Raw genomic sequence first — 21,087 nt, 5'->3', positions numbered from 1 at the left:
TAATAACATGAGAGGTCAACATATGAGTTTAATATTTTTCTCTTCTCCCACCACCTCATGTGTCTTATGCAGACACAAGTATGACTTCTCTTTTTTCCCTCTCCATCTCACTGTTTGCTAACCTTCTCTTTTCCCCAATCCCATACTCACACAATCTGACTGGCATTAGCCAATGAAAATATATTCTTCACTATTCAAACACTTCTCGCATGTTATAAGATCATTACAACAAAAACAAGTGGAAAAATTAAATATTTTAATATGAGTAACCACCTTTTATTGATAGACAGCATAATTTGGATCCCATTATGTAAAAAGTTTGCTCCACATTTAAGACTTAGCAATAATGGAATTGTCCAGTCAGATGTTTAAAAAAAATGTCAAACTTCAACAATGAGATATAATCGATGTTGTATGAATTGCAATTCATTGCTTGGAGTTGCAGTTTGATTTGAAGTAGGTGTCTGTTCTGTACAGTCGGTTTGAAGTCCAGTGTTTTTATGAATTTTATTAACAAAAACTTGTTCAGTTCATCAAAAATATTGTTTAGATTTTCCTTTTAAACATGGACAAAGTGGCAAGAAAAACTTTCTAAATTTAAATTTGATTCTAAATCTCAGGGAAAAAAGCAACTGAAAGAATATTTTTAGCAGTGACAATAAAATAAAAAATCAACTACAAACTCCCTTGATGAATGGACTCCTTCTGACAAAAGAAAAATTGAAATATTCATCAGCTACAGATTTTATTGTTTCTTAAGTCTTCAGAAACTTACATATTGTTTCTGAAGACTTAATTTAGCAAAATAAGGTAATGATATCATAAAATGCCCTAAATAGAGTGAAACAAAAGCACATAAAAATGTAGTACTTTTTTTTTAAGATTTAGTGCATTTTTCCTGTATAAGTTGGTACAAAATATTTTTGCTGGGTGGTCGCCCTGCAAGAGCTAGCTAATGGAAGTTTAAGAATGCAGACCGGAGGAATTTTGTTCTTATGAAGTTTATTTAGTTTTATGTGACAGTCGGAAGAATATTAATAGTAGATTCTGAAAAGGAATAGTAAAACTTCTCAACTCCTCCACCACTCATTAAAGTGGTGGAGGAGTTGAGACTGTCAACAAGTAATTAGTAAATAAAAGAAGATATTGCAGTCGATATTCTAAAGGTAATGTTCAAGGATGCTGATTGAAAAGCTTCATTTGTCTTAAAGATGCTAGATATATTTGTTATTTCTACTCGTAAGGGTGACGGAAATAGCTCAACTTACATATGTTGTTTTTGAAGTAGTAGAAGAAACTTTTTTTCTCCAGTACAAATATTAGTAAATTGTGCATCAAACTGAACTGCAAGAGGTAAGAGTATTTGTACTTCAGTGAGGAATAATATTGTATACTACCTAAGGGTAATAAGAAAGGATCCCATGGAAAAGAAGAAAAGAATTTTATATTTTTGGAAAAGACCCTAACATGGAAACTATGAACATTTTTGTTGTTGTGAAACAAGGTGTTTAGTCTGGTAGACATGACTAAGTATAGGGTGATTTTAATATTTTTGGATAAGAAAATCTGTAAAGTGTAGATTTATTTTAGAATGCCTTGGATCCAGTTATTTTGTAGTTATGTAATTTTATTTAAAGTGTATATATTGTTTTAGTTTTATGAAATGTGTATATTTTTTTTGTATTTGGTCTTGAGTCAGTGATTTTTCAGATTCTAAAAGAAACAGTTAAAAGTCATTGCACCAATCGAAATTGAACCCTTGTGTAATTAATAAACACTCGGAATAAAAAAAAAAAAAAATCTTACTAGAGATAATCTCATGACAAATGGCGATTAATAATCTCTTCTTTAACCACCTTACTGGCCATAATGGATCAAATATGGATACGCTTCGTATCCATCATATATTTCAATATAATATCAATGGCATCACAATTTTATTAAACACTTCGCATCCATGATAACTTGAACGTCTATAGACGTCTTAGTCGGTAGCATGGTTAAACAAAAGTAAGAAACAAAAGACATGACACTAGTATAAATATATCAATGTTTTTGATCATCCATGCAACAGGTTAGGACTGGTAGGACCTTCCAAAACAGTTAAGAAATTACATTCTGGTGATATCCTTGTGGAAACATTGTGTCAAGAACATTCTGAGGAGAAACCACTGGGAGCAACATCAATTCTTGGAATAGCATTCACAATAACACCTCATAAAACACTCAATTTCTGTAGAGGAGTGATATCAGAATGGGAACTCCTTTATGTTCCTGATGAGATATGTTTAGAACTTAAAGATCTTGGAGTGATGGGCATGAGGTGCATTCTGATACTTGGAATCAGCCTTATTTTTGATACACCTAAGCCTCCAACTAAAAGCAGGATATCTCAGCTGTCCTGTTAGTGTACATCCCTAGTCCACTACTACTTTAAATGTCAGAAATATGGACATGCGCAAACTGCCTGTCATAGTTTTACCACCTGTGCCTAATGTGGTAGTAAGGAACATGATAACAAATCTTGCTCTGCAGAAAAAAAGCTAAATGTGTCAACTGTCAGAGAGCTTATCCAGCATACTCTCGTGCATGTCAGAAGTGAAAAGATGAAAAAGAAATACAAAAAATTAAAACAGAACAAAACCTATCATATCATGATGCAAACAGAAAGCTGGCCATCACCACACCTGCTCTGAGAACTTCATATGCTGAGAAGATAATAATCAAGAAAATGTCAACAGTCAATAATTTCACCATACCTGAAGTTTATGATTGCAAGTGCTTCTCTGTTGAGTGCATCAATCACATGACCTTTAGTCATACTCCAGAGACAACTCCAAAAATGGTTCCATTTGATGAGAACCCACTTGTCAAAAAAATTATGGCAAAGATATCACTTAAACTACCAGACATTCCCACAGAAAAAATTCAACACATCAACATATTGAATATTTTACCAGAGGAAGAGATGGACACTGGCCATCCATGCTTCTCCAAAACAATTGATAAATATAAACTTGACAAAGGTAAGCTCTCAACCTCCCAAAAACCAGACAAGTCTATAAAGCCAAAACAATAGGAAAATTTTTACAATGAACTGTTGTGGGTTTTACTGGAATATCGATGTTATTAAGATTTTGTTGCAGTAAAACGAACCTTTCTGAGGACCCTACCTTAAGGAATTTCACTGTTGTGCACAAGGACAAAACTGGAGGTGGTCCTGCTCATGGAGGAGTTGCTATGTTGGTAGGCAGTCGTGCTCCTTTCCATCATGTCCAACTTAAATACTGCTCTGGAAGCAGTAGTGATTCGCCTCTCCGTGGGATTTCTTATTATAGTATGTTCAGTTTATTTACCACTGAGTGCTGAGTTAAATGAAGTTGATCTTGATAACATTATCTTGCAACTGCCTGAACTTATATGGTCACAATACTCTATGACTTGGAACACTTTTTATCATCTTGCAAAATTTAATGCTGATACCATCAGTCAAACACCTGTCGATGAAGCAGTAAAGTATATAACAGAGTGCATTGTCCAGGCAGCAACAGCCTCCATCCTGAAAACATCTCAATTTTCACTCTCTCCAAAGCCTTGGTGGAACCCAGAATGCCAGACAGCCAAAAAAGATCAACACAGAGCATGAGGTATATTTTGTGGATACCCCACCACATGAAACTTAATAGCTTTTAAGCATGCTCGGGCCAATGCACGTTATGTGAGACATAAGAGTCAAAAACAATCATGGATCCAATTTATCTCATCAATTAATGAAATCGATAAGTGCAAAAATTGCATGGGATAAAATCTGGAAAATGAAAGGTAAATATAGAACACACCATTTTTCTGCTGTAGATCATAATGGAAGTGTTATTGCTGATTACAAAGCTATTGCAGACACTTTGGGAGAAAATTTTGCCAGAATCTCAACAACAGCTTCATATCCTCCTGAATTTTTAATACTTTTTTATTTTTTATGTTGAGCCCATACATGAGAGGTTGGTTAATCAACTTATAGCACAAGTACTGTGTATGGGTAGTGGGTTGGAAAGGAGAATCTTGTTTACATTTCATTTAAATGACTATATGTTGTATTCCTCGGGAAACGCAACAGGGGGAAGACTGTTCCACAGTACAGCAGTTGCGGGGATGAAGGAGGAGGAAAAAAAATTGTTCTGTGGGTTTCAAGGTGAACTGTGAAGGGATGTTGAGCAGCAGTTGCACATATTCCAATGAGCTTAGTACTAAGTGAGGGAGTTATTGATGCTATTTCAGATGAACATTTCCCATGGAAATATTTGTAGAATACATGTTACAGACACTAAACGTCTGTGTGAAAGGTGTGTGTGTGTGTGGGGGGGGGTGACTTGGTAAGAGATGGATCATTAATAAGTCTAATTGCTCTCCTCTGCATTGAATCATGCATTTTGAGGTAGCTTTAAGGGGCCCTACCCCATATATGAAAGCAATATTCAATAGCTGGGCAGATTTGTGGTTTGTGTAATGTTTTTAGCAAAAGAGAAATCCTAGTTTTTTAGAATCTGAGGATGGAATGGTTGTGATGTGCTTATGCCAGGAGAGGCTTGAAGTCAGGTTAATTCCAAGAAGAGAGATCTCAAATTGTCTGGAAATTTGGGTGTTGTCAAAAATAATACTGGGAGAAAATGGTTCTTTTTTTAATGCGAAATAAGAACTGGGTTTTATTATCATTGAAATTGGTGAGGTTATCTGAATCCCATTGGAGGATGGCTTTGAGATCAGAACTGAGGGCTGTGGTGGTTGATGTTCTGTAGGTTGAGGTGAGTTGTGTAGAATCTTTCTCTCTTCCATCATCTATGTGGATGAATGAACTCTTTTCACTTCTGTCTGTCCCTGGAGAGTCCAAACAGTCCTGTCCAGTTTGGTGACGCTTGTTATAATTTGGTTTTCAGGTCCTCTTTTATTTTGTCTATTCATCTAATTTGGGGTCGATCTTTGAGTCTTTTACCTTCCATCGTTGTATGCAGGGCTAATTTAGTTGGTAATCTTTTTGTTCCCATTCTGGTCACATGGCCAAACCATTGCAGTCTTCTTTCTTGGATTTTGTTTATTATTGTTATTTCTTGTGTTAGTCATTTCCTTATGTTTTCATTTCTTAGTTTATCCAACAGAGATACTCCAAGTAATCTTCTTAGCCAACCCATTTCAGTAGTTAATAATTTTTTCTCTTCAGCTTTTTTGAGATTCCAGCATTCACTCCATAGAGAAGTATTGGGATGTCCATTGTCTCATAGATTCTTACTCATGTTATTTGTTTGATATCTCTTGACTTCCATATTTTATTTAGTCTTCCAAATGTTTGGGATGCCTGGTTAATTCATCTGCTTATCTTTTGTAATTTCACCGTTGTGCTCAATTACTCCGAGGTACGTGAAGTTTTCTACTTGCTCTAGATTGTTACCATCAATTTCAGTTTTCAGATTGGTGTTTTTTTTTTTCCTATTTGTATAATTTTTTGTTTTGTTTATATTTAGGTTTAATCCAAATTTCAGGCATTCTTCCTGTATTATATCAGAAATTCGTTGTAGATCTTCTGTGCTTGTAAGTAATGCAATGTCGTCTGCAAATTTTAAGTTTGCTATATTTTTTCCGTATATTTTGATTCCAGCGTCTTCTTTGTTCAAGGCCTTACTGGTTGCACTTTCAGATTTCTTGTATAGATTCTTTATTATTCTTATAGTTTTGTTGGGAATTCCAAATTCTTTCATAGTTTCCAATAGTTCTCGTCTACGGATTGAATCCAATGCCTGAGCAGACACCTAATAGACGGGTTCTGTAGAGTAAGGTTTATCAAATGAAAGGGAGGAGTGTAATGTGCTGTCATCTGCAAAACTGTTTATTGGGTTGGAGGTCAACTGAAGTAGGTCATTGATATATAGCAGGAAGTGGTGTAAAACTCGATGCAGTAGAAATTTTCCTTTTTTCTTGCATGGACTTTTACAGAGGCCGCAACTCGTAAACACGCTAAACTAACTTTGTATTAATGTTGTAAATAAGCCCATGTATTTAATCCCAAGGAATTAACATGCATGATTGTACAATACAGAAAATGTCTAAACTGTAAGGTTCAAGGGCAATGCTTTAGAAATCAGCATTGTATTGATGTAAAAACTGTATATAATGTAAGTGAAATTTAATGTGCTCAGAGTCAGCCTGATACCACCTTCAAGGTCAGTGGTAAAAGGGCAGTATACTTATGAAGTAGTTCTGCCTTTTTGAAAATAAGATTAAGTACATATATTCGATGAGAACTAAAAGTGAGCTTTAACGTGAAGGTCAAGACCATTTGTGTGGGAAAGTTTGGGGGTCTCGACCCTTCATCCAGAGACCCGAGAAAATAGCATAAAGGTTATCTAGGGGGGAAAAAAAAGGAGAGAGAGGAAGAGAGAACTTCAGAAGGAGTCGATTCGCTGTGTTCGTCGATCTGGTTGAAGTCGCGAAGGACAGCCACGGGAGCCGTCAAACTACCGAGGGAGAAGAGAAGCAGGACCAGCATGCATTACCAATAGGACAATCTGCTAAGTGCCTTGATCATTGGACACTATTTGGCCGATTCATAGATATTGGGAAAAAAGTGCTCCAGGCCCTGCGAGTCATTCCAAGTGAGACGACGGTGATGACGGAATCTCTGCGTGCAAGTTGAAACCTGAAACGGATGAGAAGCCAAAGGAACCTAAGAAGGAACTAGTAACTGGTGCATAATAGAGTTAAAGAAGATATGTGAGTTAATTTCATTGTGTTTGCTTATGATATGTGAAACTGTCTGAGATGGGCTGATAAGTTTCCTTAAGTGTTGATATAACTAGTCTAAGAATAGTTTGTTTACAGTTATAGTTAGAATTACTAGGTACAAGTAACAGAGCATGATATTCCTTGAATTGTAATGGGCTGATAGTTTTTTGGAATGTTGATATAATTATGTTGCATGACTCCGTGCATTTTCAAAATGTTAAATTGCTGTAGTTTTAAGCTTAAAGTGAGTTAAAAGAGAATCTTTCCCTATTGTATGATTTTGTATAATTACTGTTTAGTGTAAATAAATATGTTTGTTTTGTTTACAAAGTGTGCTGCCTGATCTTTACTCAATGCACTGTTTTGAAATAAACACGAACCTGTGAGCGAGGGAATTTAATGTTAGCCAACTGTTTAATGTTAAAAAGGGCTTTATGATAATTGCAGAGAGAAATCTACTGGAAGTATTATTATATCTTATACCTCAAGGAAGCACTGGTGGGGGCGCAGTCGATTAATCTAAATAAATTTCCAGAGTTCTCCCGGTATAGTAAAAATACTAAAAGTAGAGTAAAGTTAATAAAGAATAGGAAGTTAAAGTATTAAATGATAAAGAGTTAAAAAGGCAGTAGAGATAAACTAATAAAAGTAAGAATAGAGTAGAGAAGATTAATTAATAATAGAAAACAAAGCATATAGAGAAATATTACTATGGATGGCACAGCCAATTACGAAATAAGTGCACACACACATAAGGTAACATTTACAGTGGGTTGGTGAGAGGACAGAACCTTGTGGAACACCGGCATTAGTTGAATGGTGAGAGGATAAGGAACCATCCACCATCACACATAGTATGCATCCAGACAGAAAGATGGCAATTCAACCACAGGGGTCCTGAGACAGATCAAATGATGGTAGTTTGCTTAGTAAGTCTTTGTGCCAAACCCAGCTTTGGAGATATTGAGTGCAACCACTTGAGATTCACCATACTTCTCCATGGCATTTGTCCAGAGATGGGTGACGTGTGAGCAGATCTGTTGATCAGCAGCGATAGAATCCATACTGGCAGTCATTTGTTAAGTGGATTCCTTCAAGGTAGCGTAGGAGTTGGGAATTGATGATTTTTTCCATTACTTTAGACAGGACTGAGGTGAGCGAGATAGGGCGGTTGTTGGATGGCAGTGATTTGTCACCCTTTTTTGGAATGTTGATATAATTATGTTGCATGACTCCGTGCATTTTCAAAATGTTAAATTGCTGTAGTTTTAAGCTTAAAGTGAGTTAAATGGGTTGAATGGAGGCAATTTGCAGGCTGTGGGATAGATTCCAGTGGAGTGAGAGAGTACATACAGGCGACAGAGGATAGGAGTCAGTTGTGGTGCACTTCTTCTAGAACAATTGGAGGAATGCCATCATGGCCAGGATGGCTAACATTGTCTAATTTGGACACATTTGATCTCCTTCTGGCAAAAGGATATAGGGGACATTGTATATATTGGCCAGTATGTGTTGGTTTCCAGTTAACAGTGAAGGAAAGACTGCCAGAAGGAAGATGTGAGGGAAGTGTATCTAGAAACAGAAGTGCGTTCTGCTTTTCAATCTCAATTGTGAACTGTATGCATTGGTGTTGTTTGTTTAGGTGGCTGAGGAAAGTGTCTGATGTCTGGCGGCCATGGGGCCAGATAGCAAAAACATCGTCAACTCTCATTCTCCGAGAATTTATGGTTTACCAAAGATACACAAACAAAACACACCACTCCGGCCGATAATCAAAGATATAGACATCTCGAATTATCACCTAGCCAAGAAATTAGTATCAACACTCAAGGAGTTGCTTTCCTTAACTGTTTACTGGAAACCAACACATGCTGACCAATATATACACTTAAACTCCTACCACCACCCATCACAAAAACTAGGTGTCATTAATACTCTAAAAAACAGGACTTTGAAGATTTGCTGCAATGAACAAGTGCTTAAAGACAAATTTAAAGTTCTCAGCAATATTTTCTTTAAAAATGGTTACAGTCAAAACACTATCAACAAAATTCTCTACAAGACCTCACTAAAAAAAAAACAAAGATATACTAGACTACAATAAAACTATAACCATTCCACACATTAAAGGGACATCAGATAAAATAAACAGAATATTACAGAAATAAAACCTTAAAGCCACCTTTTAAACTTCCTGTAAAATTAAAAAGCTTACTCAACTCTTCCAAAGAACCACTCCCTCTGCTGGCCCATGCTGGAGTATGCTGTATTTATTGCACCTGTAATCTACCATGTATAGAGGAAACAGGATGCACAATTCCTATAAGACAAAAGGAACATAAACGACACATATAATAACTATGGTGAAGCTGGCTTTTCTGATCATGCCCTGAACACTTTACATAGAATTGACTAGAAAAGCACCAATTGTTTACATCACACCAAAACATGGTATGAACTTAAATTCAAGGAAGCCTGTGAGATTCTTATCAACCACCCTAATCTTAACAATAACGATGATCTAAAAATCTCGAGCATATTGGAAGGCACATATTCTACCAATGAAATCTTTCTCTATAAGAGTTGACTATAAACAGGACTGTAGATAATCCAGAATCTTAAATCTAATATAACAATTGTCATTTTAAATTAGGGCATCATTGTTACTGTAGGAAAACTATTCCATATGAAAGAATGTTTCTCTGATGTTATCTTAAATAGAATATAGCTTTGATGTAGTTTCTAATTAATTAGTTTTCATTTTATTTGTATTTTTTTTTTATATATATAATATTTTCACTAGAGGTCATGCCAGTAGAATAACCGTTGATCAAATCATTGTCTCTTTAGCATACTGCGTGAAATGTAACTCAGCTTGTCTTTGTATATTTGTGTATACTCCAGATGACAACCTTAATATGAAGGGCGAAACGTCGGGAAATTAAAATAGTTATAAATAACACTGTTGTAAAGTCCATTATTTCTATAATGAATGCTGAAAGCTGTGTAACACTAAAAGAAAGTATACCGAAAAAGTCCCAACAGTAGCACCACAGGTACAATGCTAGGCTAAAGAAAATTCACTATATCAACCTCTTTCTGTTGTTCCTATGAGTTTGTTATACCAAGAGTCAACTACATAGTGTATAATAAATAATAATACTGCAGTGGTTTTATCATTATCTTCTTGATACATACATACATCCGTACTGTATGACATATACATGCTATCATTCTCATCTGCTTTCTACCAAAGCATGGAAACCAGCTATATCTAGCCTATCACTATAAAGGGAATGACAGCCATTAAACTATTATTCTATTTTGCTCTTACTCAATTTCTCTGAAAAATAATGGAGAAAAGCTACTTGGAAGTATTATGTTATTTATTTATGTGTTATTCTATATATTTCTATTGTATTATTAACTACAATTAAAACTCTTTCAAAGATAAATCTTGTCTTGTTTAACCCTTAACTATATCCCTTGTCCACTGCACCTTTGTTGTAATCCTTCGTGGCCTCTCCTACATTCTTAAATCGTGTGCAGTTTCTTCATACAAGGAGAATTCTCCCTGGTTTCGATTAAATTCTGGGGTCAAGTCCTTTTCGGAATTAAGAAAATTTATTTGTTTAGCTGCGCCATCTTGATTCCTATTCAAGAGAGAACTTGTCAAGGATTGAACTACAGATTGTCACGATTCCAATAAATATCAACATTAAACAACCCCTAAACAGCAGTCATAACTGTTTCCCACGCTTTTACTTATACAGGTTCAATATTTTTAGCAGATGGTGCATGGGCTAAAAAAATCATACACGCATTTTGGGTTAAGAAACAAAGAAATTTATTCACTCTAAAATACAATACATGTCAATTAAAACTAAGCTAAATGAAGGTCCCTAAAATTAATTATGCACATATTAACAAACAAGATCTAGTTCACAATAGGTATCTCCCATTAGATGATATTAACAAATCCAAACTGTCCTAAACCCGATTACTTAACACAAATATGTAGATGAATGCCTTACTTCTTCCTCAATTAATGCACATACAACACATCGAATTCAAACTAACCTTAAACTAATGACAATTCTTGTAACTCTACACTTCCATAACTACAAAGATCCTTGTTAGAGGAATAGACTAAAGTCCTACAATCTGTCTTAACAAGTCCAATCCACAGGAAATTTTGCACTGTAACTCACTCTGGCCTAAGAATTACACAACACAATAAGAAATAAAGCTTTACGTTACCAACCAGACGAATTCATTAGGAGATACTTCTCATCGTGTCTTCTTGTAGGTTTCTTTCAAGTCATCACCATATTCACCGAGCTGTTGTTCCTTGCCTTGATTTGGTGATTTCAATCATGGATCACTTCTTTACCTTATGTCCAAGAATCTCTCTGGCAGAAGGGTACGGCTGGAGCTATACAAAGTTTTGGCGTATGCTGTTTGTCCCATTGCACGGATGACTAGGCTCAGACAAGCCCGCTATTTGACCATATTACCGCTGCTGAATGACTCCTGCTCGACTCCGTCGCCTTGAAGCTACGACCCACCAAACGGAAAACCGCAGGGGGAAGAAAACACCAAAACCTGACTTAGGAATGAAAAAGAAAAAAAAAAAAAAAAGACCGCCAACTCAATGACTTCTATATGCTCCGTGTCTGTTCTCCTTAATTCTTCACTGATTTACAGACATCACCTAATTCTCCTTGCACACCGCACCTTTACTTCTCATTGCGTTCCTGCGTGGGCAGCCTGCACGTGCCTTTGGTTCATATAACAACTGCCTGAGGTCATGTTTATAATCGGATTACAATAGTTTACTCTAAACTCTGACATTCTTGTTATAATATCACCTCTACAATACTTTATTTCTTGTTAGTTATTTAAGGACCATTTACAAAATACTCAAATAGAAAAATTATATGAATGGACTATTATTACTATATCTACAAGGATATCTAATATTATCTATTTACAAGTAATTCTCTTTAGGGAAATTTTGCATTTATGTTAAATCTGAATAAAATACCAGATTACAATTTTAGTGTTCATTCCAGATTTAACAGAAGCCCATAAATTAGTGATCCCCATCACCAGTATGGAATTTACCACTCTTCTTCCATAGCAAATCCCCTTCCCTATCTTACTCACCTTTTTAAACCAAACCATGGAAAATTGTCAAGAAACTCATGTTGCTCTTGATATTCCTGAGGCACTCGATCAAGTCCGGCATGGAAACCTCCATACCATCTTATGGTCTGTCATTTGCAATTGGGTTGGGAGTTTCTTCTGTGGTTGTTCATTGCATATCATGGTTGGATGGTTTCCTTTTAATAGATTTCTCTAACATTAGGGTCAGGTAGATTGTAAGTTATCAGTAAATGCAAAACTGGCAGATGGAAGAGTGCATAATTATTTAAGCAAGTAACCATATGAAATCACAGAATGGAAACAATTGCAGGAGTAAATGACCATATAAATCATGAAATGGAAGTTAGTGGGACTACAGAAGTTAAAAAAAAAATATATATATATATAGAGAGAGAGAGAGAGAGAGAGAGCTGAAGAAACAAAAGCAACCGACACTGTGGAAGTGAAAGAAAGTCAAACAGCGTATTTGCCAGGATATACAAGATTTGAAACGTGATTTGATCAGAATGAGAAGTGAAATGAGAGAAATGCTTAGTGAGATAAAGTTTGTATAAGAATGGACAAGTATAAAAGTTTAAGATGAATGAAAGCAGCAAAAAAGAGGTGACGAATGACTTCAGAATAGTGATGTATGAAGATACCATTATTAGAGGTATGGTAAATGAGAGATACCATAAGTTGTGTTTTCCAAGAGGGAGAATTAGCAGGATAATTGCATTAGATAAGAGAAGCAGATGAGAAAATGTGGTGGTGGTGGTTGGAATAAATGACTTTTTGTGGCATGAAAGGATGGTTGGTGTATTGCCTAGGGATGATAATGGTGATATGAGATGAGCAGGGATCATGAATGGTGTGTTGTTTCTCTCTCCTGATCTTTTGCTTCATCTCTTGAAGTAATTCCTCTGATCTCATCCTCTCCTCACATCATTCATTCCTCTGTGCAGCAGGTGAGAAGTAGTAAGAGATGAAGCTAAAAAAATCCGAAAAAGAGGAACTGGTGAGATGGAAGTGACTGTAAATATTAGTACTGTGAGTGATAGAATACAAGATGGACAGCGAAAATGGGTGTGAGTCTGGGTGAACAGAGGCGCAGTATAAGGAGAGTGGATGTTGAATGTAGTCATTAACGGGTATATGGGGATGGTCAGCATATGGTATGACCTGGAATATAGTTGAGTTGAAGAGATAAATAGGTTAAGTGGTGATAAAGGCAATTGGGAATGGTGTGGGGAAATCACAAACTTTAAGTGACATTGGGCAGGACTGGTTATAGACCTAAAATGAATTAGCAGGATAATTGCATTAGATAAGAGAAGCAGATGAGAAAATGAGCTGGTGATGGTTGTTGGAACAAATGACTTTTTGTGGCATAAAGAGCATGTAAGAATAGCTATCAGGAGATTTTTGAGATGAAGAGCAGGGATTGTGAATGGTATGTTTTTCCTCTCTCTCTCTCCTGATCTTTTGCTTCATCTCATCTTCACATCACTCATTCCTCTTTGCAGCAAGTGAGAAGTAGTAAGAGATGAAGCAAAAAAAAAAAAAAAATCAGAAAGAGAGGAACTGGTGGGATGGTGAATGTAACGGTGAAGTGAATTGCTGTGTTTAAATACAAATGCTAGGAGCATCAGAAATAATGGAGATGAAATGGTTTTGTTTGTTGTGTTTATTCACCGAAAAATTGTTGGAATAAGTGAAACTTAGCTAGATAAAGATGTTATCCTGACAGGAATAGAAATGGAAGGGTACGATATTTTTGGTGAGGATAGAAAGGACAAAAGGGTGGTGGTGGGGGGGGGGTGTTGATGATAGCAGGCAAATTATGTCCTCACAAAGTGGAAATATGAGATATAAATAATGGCAGTGGTTTTGAGTCGGTGGAGGTTGACAGGTAGAGATATTTAGTCGGATGCTGCTATAGGCTAGGGAATGTGGAGTGTGGTGATCAAAATGTATAAGCAACTTTGGTTAATGAAGAAGCAAAGGGTGATTTTACTTATGGTAGTATAGATGGGAATGAAAAATTAGCATTTGGAAATAAGTCTGATCTTTAAATTAAATTTAAATCTAAATTAAATCTAAAAATAGCCTTCATCCACTCATTCAATTCACCATGGAAAAAGAAAAGGCTGGTAGTTTACCATTCTTGGACATTCTTCTTATGTGCACAGCTTCCTGTAATTTATCAACCAGTGTTTATCGAAAACCTACCTTTACTGGCAGATACATTCATTCATCAAAAGTCTGCTCATTACACCTCTCAAAAAATTGGTGTTATCAAGTCTTTAATTAATAGAGCAAATTAATAGACAAGAACTTCTTACTTTCAAAATGTTAATGGAATTTAATGGTTACAACTCTAATCAAATCCAGCAGATTATTGATTCCTATGTTTCAACACCACAGGATTCTTCAACAGACTGCATGGTTCCGATCCCTTATATTTCTGGCATCTCTGAACTGATTGGTAGGATTTTTAAGAAGTATCATCTCATTCCCACATTTTCCTATCAACAAAATTTCTCATCTGTTGCCATCTATAAAAGACAATTGTGTCACTTCCATCATTGGCTGACATTGACCAGATACCTTGTGAATCTAATCTAACATACTTTGGGTAGACAGGCCGTTCCGTGGAAAAAAGAATTAACAAACATCAGTATTATATCAAATATGTGAAACCTCAGTCTAATCTGGCACAACATAGTATTGACACCAAATGCAATATCCAGTGGGATGAAGCTCGTCTTCTCCATAGAAGCAGGTTTAAATATAAATGCCTTTTTACATCGGCCAAATCTGAATCTGAACGATTCTCTCTGCCAAAAGTTTCGGAGATTCTTATCATATGTAACCATCAAAAATAGTTTTTAATACTGTAATGCTATTTATTAATTTATTAATATTCATTTCTAGCATGTGGCAACAGTTTTTAATTGGTAAATCACTAACTGCTGTATGTACCCTGTATTCCCATCTCTTTGATTTGATTATTTCTACGCACTGTGGATGTACTGTTATTTTCAGTATGAAATATCTGTACATTTCATTCAAGTTAATTACTGTGATTATTGTGTAATTTATTGTTTATTTAGAAATAAGGAAAATTTCTTTTGAGCAACCAATATGTAAAGGAAGTTATTGAGGATCATGAGTTTTAGATCTGATCATTTCATCAGAAGATGTGATTGAGTGGGGTTTCACACTTCCCTCCAGTTGGTGAGTGATCGTGAAGTGATCACCTGGGTTGTGGCTAGCCATATGAAGACTTATGTGAGGAAAAGAATATATGTAGAATTACAAGGGTGATGATTATGAAGCTATAGTAAGGAATGAGGTGTTAAGCGAAGGAGGAGATAAATGCTGCTTGGAACTGATCAAAAGATATTTAACTAGATCGATGTGCGAGTGTATTCTGGAGGTCAAAAGACTGAATAAAATAGATGTCAAATGGATAAATAAAGGAATTAAGCATGAAATTTGGAAGAGGAGGATATTGTGGAGGTAGCACAAGATGAATAATGGTGGAAATCAATTACATAAGGAGTATAAAGAGCAGTCTAGCCTAACCACAAGTGACTGGGGATAAGAACACCAAAACTACGTTATGAGCAGAAATTAGGAAATCAGACCAAGAAAAGCGGTAGTTTTTCATGTATGTGGCAAGTAGAAGGAAGAATAATGGCAAGATGATGATGATAATGGATGAAAATGGTAGAATGGTAACTTCTCCAGAACATTATTGAGGTACTCGATGAACAGTTTATAAGAGTGTTTCATCCCCATCAGAGTAAAATCATGAAAAATTCAAGTGTAGAGAACATTGTAGAGGATGGCTTAATTGTGAGTGAGCAGGAGTTATATGAGGAAATAAGCTTGATGTCAATCAATAAGGTGATAGGATTTGATGACATATCACCACATGTAACAGAATGGTCCAGGGATTGGCATGCCTGTTTAATAAGTCTTACAACAGCACATGTTCCAGAAGAGAGAGAAAAAAAAGGTAAAATTGTTCCACTGCATAAAGGAAAGGTGGTGATAATGCTGTGGCTACAAATTACACTGTTTGGAAAGAAGTCAGTGGATATTCTCCCATGGTAGGTGCATCATGGCATGTAACAAGCCACATGTTTGTAGCTGGTAAAAATTAGAGGAATATGATGCTCCCAAGTCAGTGCAATTGTGTCTGAATGAAATAGCTGCAAGTAGAGAACTGATGGAGTTTGAAAGATATGTTGTGAATACCATGTTTCAGGCCTGTATGTTTGGCAAATTGTTGACATATTGGACGACCCCAGGTCAACAATCAGTGATACCATACCAATATGGAAGTGCAGGGAGTCAACTGGAAGTACTACTTGCTGTGGGCGATCCACCACATTCTCCGAACGTGACCATAGTGTGCTATGAAGGATGTAAAACTGACATTCGTCGACTGATGCATTGAATGGGAAGTTCTGCACATCAACTGAAACACAATCTGCACAAAAACATTCATAACCAAAGCTCACAACATGGTTTCCATGGCAGGATTACAACATACAAGCCATATTGCCCAAACAAACATGCATCATCATCTTCAGTGGTGCAAAGAGCATGTACAGTGAGATGTGGAAGCTTGAAAAGTGAAAAGTGTCACTGCATTATGGAGTGACAAATCATGCTACACCCTTTACTGAGCAGATGGATGAGTATGGTAGATGTCTGGTGAATGTCTATTACCAGAATGAGTAACCATCTATGAAATTCGGAGCTGGTGGTGTTGATGGTATGGTCCTGGTTTGGGCTCGGACCTCTGTTTGTGGTGCCACAGACAGAGGTCAAACAATGCTTCCTACTTTGTGACTTTTCTGTGGAACTGACCATTGTTTCTTTAACCAAGATACTGCACTGTGTCAAAAGGCTGCTGCTGTAACTGCATGGTTTGTGTACATGAACATCACACTTGACTGGGCTGCACAGAGCCCAGTCAAGGCATCTGTGAACATCTGTGAGATGAACTGAAGCATTGGGCAAGTCGAGGGACATCTGTCCCACAACATTAGAGGACCTCATTACATGCTTACATGAAGAATGGTTCAAAATTCTCATTGATCTGTTATACTTGTGGAAAGCATGCCCCATAGTATTGCTGCAGTCATCACAGCAAAAGGAGGTCCTACATCTTATTAAGGTAGGTGCTATGGCTGTTTGTTTCTCATACTATGGTGTCCTTTAACTTTCCTCCAAGCATTGTACAGGTCAAACTGTATATCCAGAGTTGTGGTTAAGGTGAGATCAGTGAGAACAGCATAACAGGTATTCTTTGTGATTGTCGTCATAAGTTCTTGGACAAGGATAGACATATATAGTGGTATACTTAGATTTTGCAAAAGCTTTTGATTGTCTGCCACATAACAAGCTGTTAAATAAACTGAAACAGATGGAATTGAATAAAAGACTAGTGAGTTGGATTGGTGACTGGCTATCAGATATGTATCAGAAAGTTGTATATGGGAGCTCAGTATCCCGAAAGAAGAAAGCCACTAGTGGGGTGTGGCAACAGTATTGGGGCCATTGTTGTTTATTTTGTATATTAATAATAGTCGGATGGTGCAGTGCCAAGCATATGTTATGGCCTTACAGGAGGGCTTGAATAGATTGAATGAATGGGCTGCAAGTGGAACTATCAGTTCAATGTCTCAAAAGGTTTTGAAATTTATTATGCAATGGATGCAGAGTATGCACATAGTGAGGTAACTTTAAAGGAGGTAGAACAGATAAAAGATCTGGGAGTGGTGGTAGACAAGGACCTAAAATTCAGGGGTCACATTGCACAAGTTAAAGTTGTCATATCAGATAATTGCAATGATGCAAAGGACCATGACATGCAGAAATAAATAGCTATGATTCAATTGTATAAGGCCTTGATCAGGCCTCATGGATTATTGTGCACAGATTTAGTCACAGGGTTTTCGTGGTGATGAGGATATGCAATAAAGAGTCCAGAGGAGATTCACAAAGGTTGTCAGTAGTCTTTGGAATGTGGAGTCTGAAGACAGATTAAAAGAATGTAAATTGCAAAGCCTTGTGAATAGGATGGGGGTGGGGGATTTGATTGAGACATATGTAAGTCCGGGGTTATTATCAGATCGACATGTAAGATATTTTTCATAGAATTTTAGAGGGGGTTAGAAGATGCCATCCCTGGAAACTGTCGGAGGGTGTGAGCAGAAGAGTGAGAAGATCCTTGCATGGAGAGTGGTTGGTGAATGGAATGCGTTGTCTGAGTGTGTTGTGAATGTAGACACTATGAATCAGTTTAAGGCATGGTTGGATGAGTGTTGTATGTGATAGTGTACCTCCCACTGAGTGACTCCATGGAGGTCAGAAGTTAATAAATACTTGTCTATGTTATCTTCATTTAGTAGAAAAACATCAAGAACTCTGTAGATTTTAAAACAAAAGTTAGTAATTTACATTTAGAACCTTTAGATATTATGTTTAGTCTTGATATAGTGTCTCTTCATGGACATGCATTTGACAGATACTATGAATTTACTTAAACGAGATTTTCCTCTGGATATTATCAAACTTTTTGAATTTGTAATCCACCCTGGTTATTTCAGTGTACAAATCTAATTATTATTATGTGACACTTCCAAGGAGTTCAGAAACTCATCAAGGGAGGTCACCTACTCAAAAACTCTCCATCTCCACCTCTTAATCCACCAACTATAGTGAACTGCCACTACCATCAGCTACATCAATGCCATATACTGTTTGCCACCAGTGCTAGTATTTTTGTGTGTAAATTGCATGTGTTCTGTTATTATGTGACACAAGAGTGATGCCCCCAATTGTAATTGTACTGTCAAATTGAAGGCACAGCTATGGGTAGTCCTATCTTTCCTACTCTTGCCAGTTACTACATGGAGCATTTTGAAGATTGTATCCTTAAAGACATTTCTCCTAAACCAACAGTGGTATAGATATGCAGATAATATTTTTGCAATATGGAAAGGTTCACCTTCAGATATTAAACTGTTCATTTTACAATTAAATATGCTTCATCCAAGAATTCAATTTACCTTAGAAGAGGAGAAAAACAATCAACTAGCCTTTTTAGGTATTTTAATTCATCAACCAGATGGTAGTTTACAATTTTCAGTTTTAAGAAAAGAAACTCATACTGATCATTATATCCATGCTTCTCATCGTTATTCTAGTCAGAAAGTTGGAACCATTAAGATTACAGCAAGAATTGAATTATATTAAATCTGCCATTTTTTTAAAATAGCTTTAATCAGTCATTTATCAAGAAAGCGCTTAATAACTTTTGGCTACCAGTCTCTAGATCTCCTGAAGATATCTCTTGGGTTCCACTTCCATATATTAAAGGAATTTCTGAATTTACTGCTGAAATTCTAAGACACTCTTAATAATGTAGTGTCCTTCCATCCTGTCAGGAAGATTTCTTTTACCTTCCTTCTTTTTTTCTTCATGTAAAGACAAGCATTCTCCACTCCGCCTTCCAGGTGTCTACCAGATCTCCTGTGACTGCTTTCTTTGGGCATTCTAACAGATCTGCAGCCATTTGTCACGAAGAGCATAAATCTTATATCCAGTATCTTGAACCTGAGCAGTCTGGCCTTTACCAGATCTCTGCTAAACATGGTGTCTTCAGTTTTCTTCCAAAACTTCCGCTATAATATTTCCCATAAAGAGGATAACCGTAGGCAATCAGATCTGTTTAAGTTCACTTGGTGTAGAAAGGCCTCACAGTTCTCCTTATATAACTGCTAAATAAAAGTAATTTCTTATAGAACAGTTGAGCTGTGAAGCCTTCTACTCTGACTGAACTTAGACAGATCTGATGGGCCTTTGGTTATCCCCTTTATGTGGAATATTATATCAATTTTAATCAAATTCCTGATTATCTTATAATTTTTTAATAATTGGAATTTACTGACCCTCTATTGTCCTACTGATGCTGTAGTGGTGCTTTTTGAAAATTGTTATTTTACTGAAGATGCTTGTTATGCTTTAGCAAAAATTTTATAGATAAGTTATCTATAACTTTAATTTTTCTAATTTTGTTTGCTATAGTGAGAGTTCTGTCTGTCCATGTGTGTGTGTACATAATATATAGTTCTACACTATTTTTTTATGTAATCCCACCAATGAAAGGTTGTAATCCTATAGTACATCAACAATATTGTTGGACAAAAATAGTTAGGTAATATCTGAAACCCTGATATCTAGATATCCAATCTAGAACTTTGTTTTTCAAATTACTTCAGCTGTAAGCAAGGTGGTGGCATTACAACTGATGAAATTCATCTCCCACCAAAAGACAAACGACTATGACTACAATGGAATTCAAGCCCACAGCTACTATTGTTATAGAGTAGGTATGTTAGCCACTCAGATGGTTATGTTATACATCTGTACATGTTTATTGAATGAGTGTCTTTAATCATTAATATTTGATTAATTAAACCCAAAATCTTGCTTGATTGCATTGGTGGGGAATTCCCCAATGCAATCAGGCAAACTAATTCTCCCAACAATAATAATAATTGTTTGTTTTGTTAATTAATAATTAAAATTAAATGAAATTTAATAATTAAACTAATTATGTTAATAATTAGTTTGCTGGATAATTAACTTTTCTTTTGAGACATTGGATATGCTAAACCATTTGAGACTAGTAACCTGAAGCTTCAGTTATGTTGAGGGCTAAATAAATTATATTAGGCTGTATTTATTTGCTTATTAATTTTTAATACTTCAGTAGATTTTGACTTAAGTGATTAAACATTTGTCATAAAATTAAACAGTTATTTGTTTTACACCCATAACATTTTCTTAAAGAACTTGGTTAGTTTATATTTGGTCATTGTGTTATTATCCACAAAAGCCAGAAATCCATAAAATAATTCAGTACTAAACATTTTACACTTTTTAAAAATAAATCTTATAATTCTTATAGAATCACTAGTGATCTCTTGGCTAAAGCTGCTGAAAGGGAAGGAAGTCCTATGCTATATGAACTTATTGAAGTATGCTTATTTTATCATTATTTTAATTAAAATTAAGAATTTTAGTTCTTTTTGTATTATGGCTTAGTTTCTGATCTGTTTTAATATTTTACTTGCAACA

General features: G+C 35.9%; 1 protein-coding gene across 2 annotated transcripts in view; it reads left to right on the top strand.

Moving 5' to 3' along the window:
• The window catches only part of LOC150107081 (uncharacterized), a 183,417-nt gene that overhangs the window by 81,365 nt on the left and 80,965 nt on the right, over positions 1–21,087 (top strand). For both annotated transcript variants that reach the window (XM_090390987.1, XM_090390988.1), the window contains one exon: positions 20,918–20,987. In XM_090390987.1, the coding sequence (XP_090247113.1) occupies positions 20,918–20,987 (70 nt within the window). The remainder of the gene's footprint in view (positions 1–20,917; positions 20,988–21,087) is intronic.

The sequence above is a fragment of the Typopeltis vanoorti genome, chromosome 4 (genome assembly GCF_054136105.1).
Source record: "Typopeltis vanoorti isolate ZY-2024b chromosome 4, IOZ_Tvanoo_1.0, whole genome shotgun sequence".
Taxonomy (NCBI): domain Eukaryota; kingdom Metazoa; phylum Arthropoda; class Arachnida; order Uropygi; family Thelyphonidae; genus Typopeltis; species Typopeltis vanoorti.
This window is presented reverse-complemented; position numbering and strand designations above follow the sequence as displayed.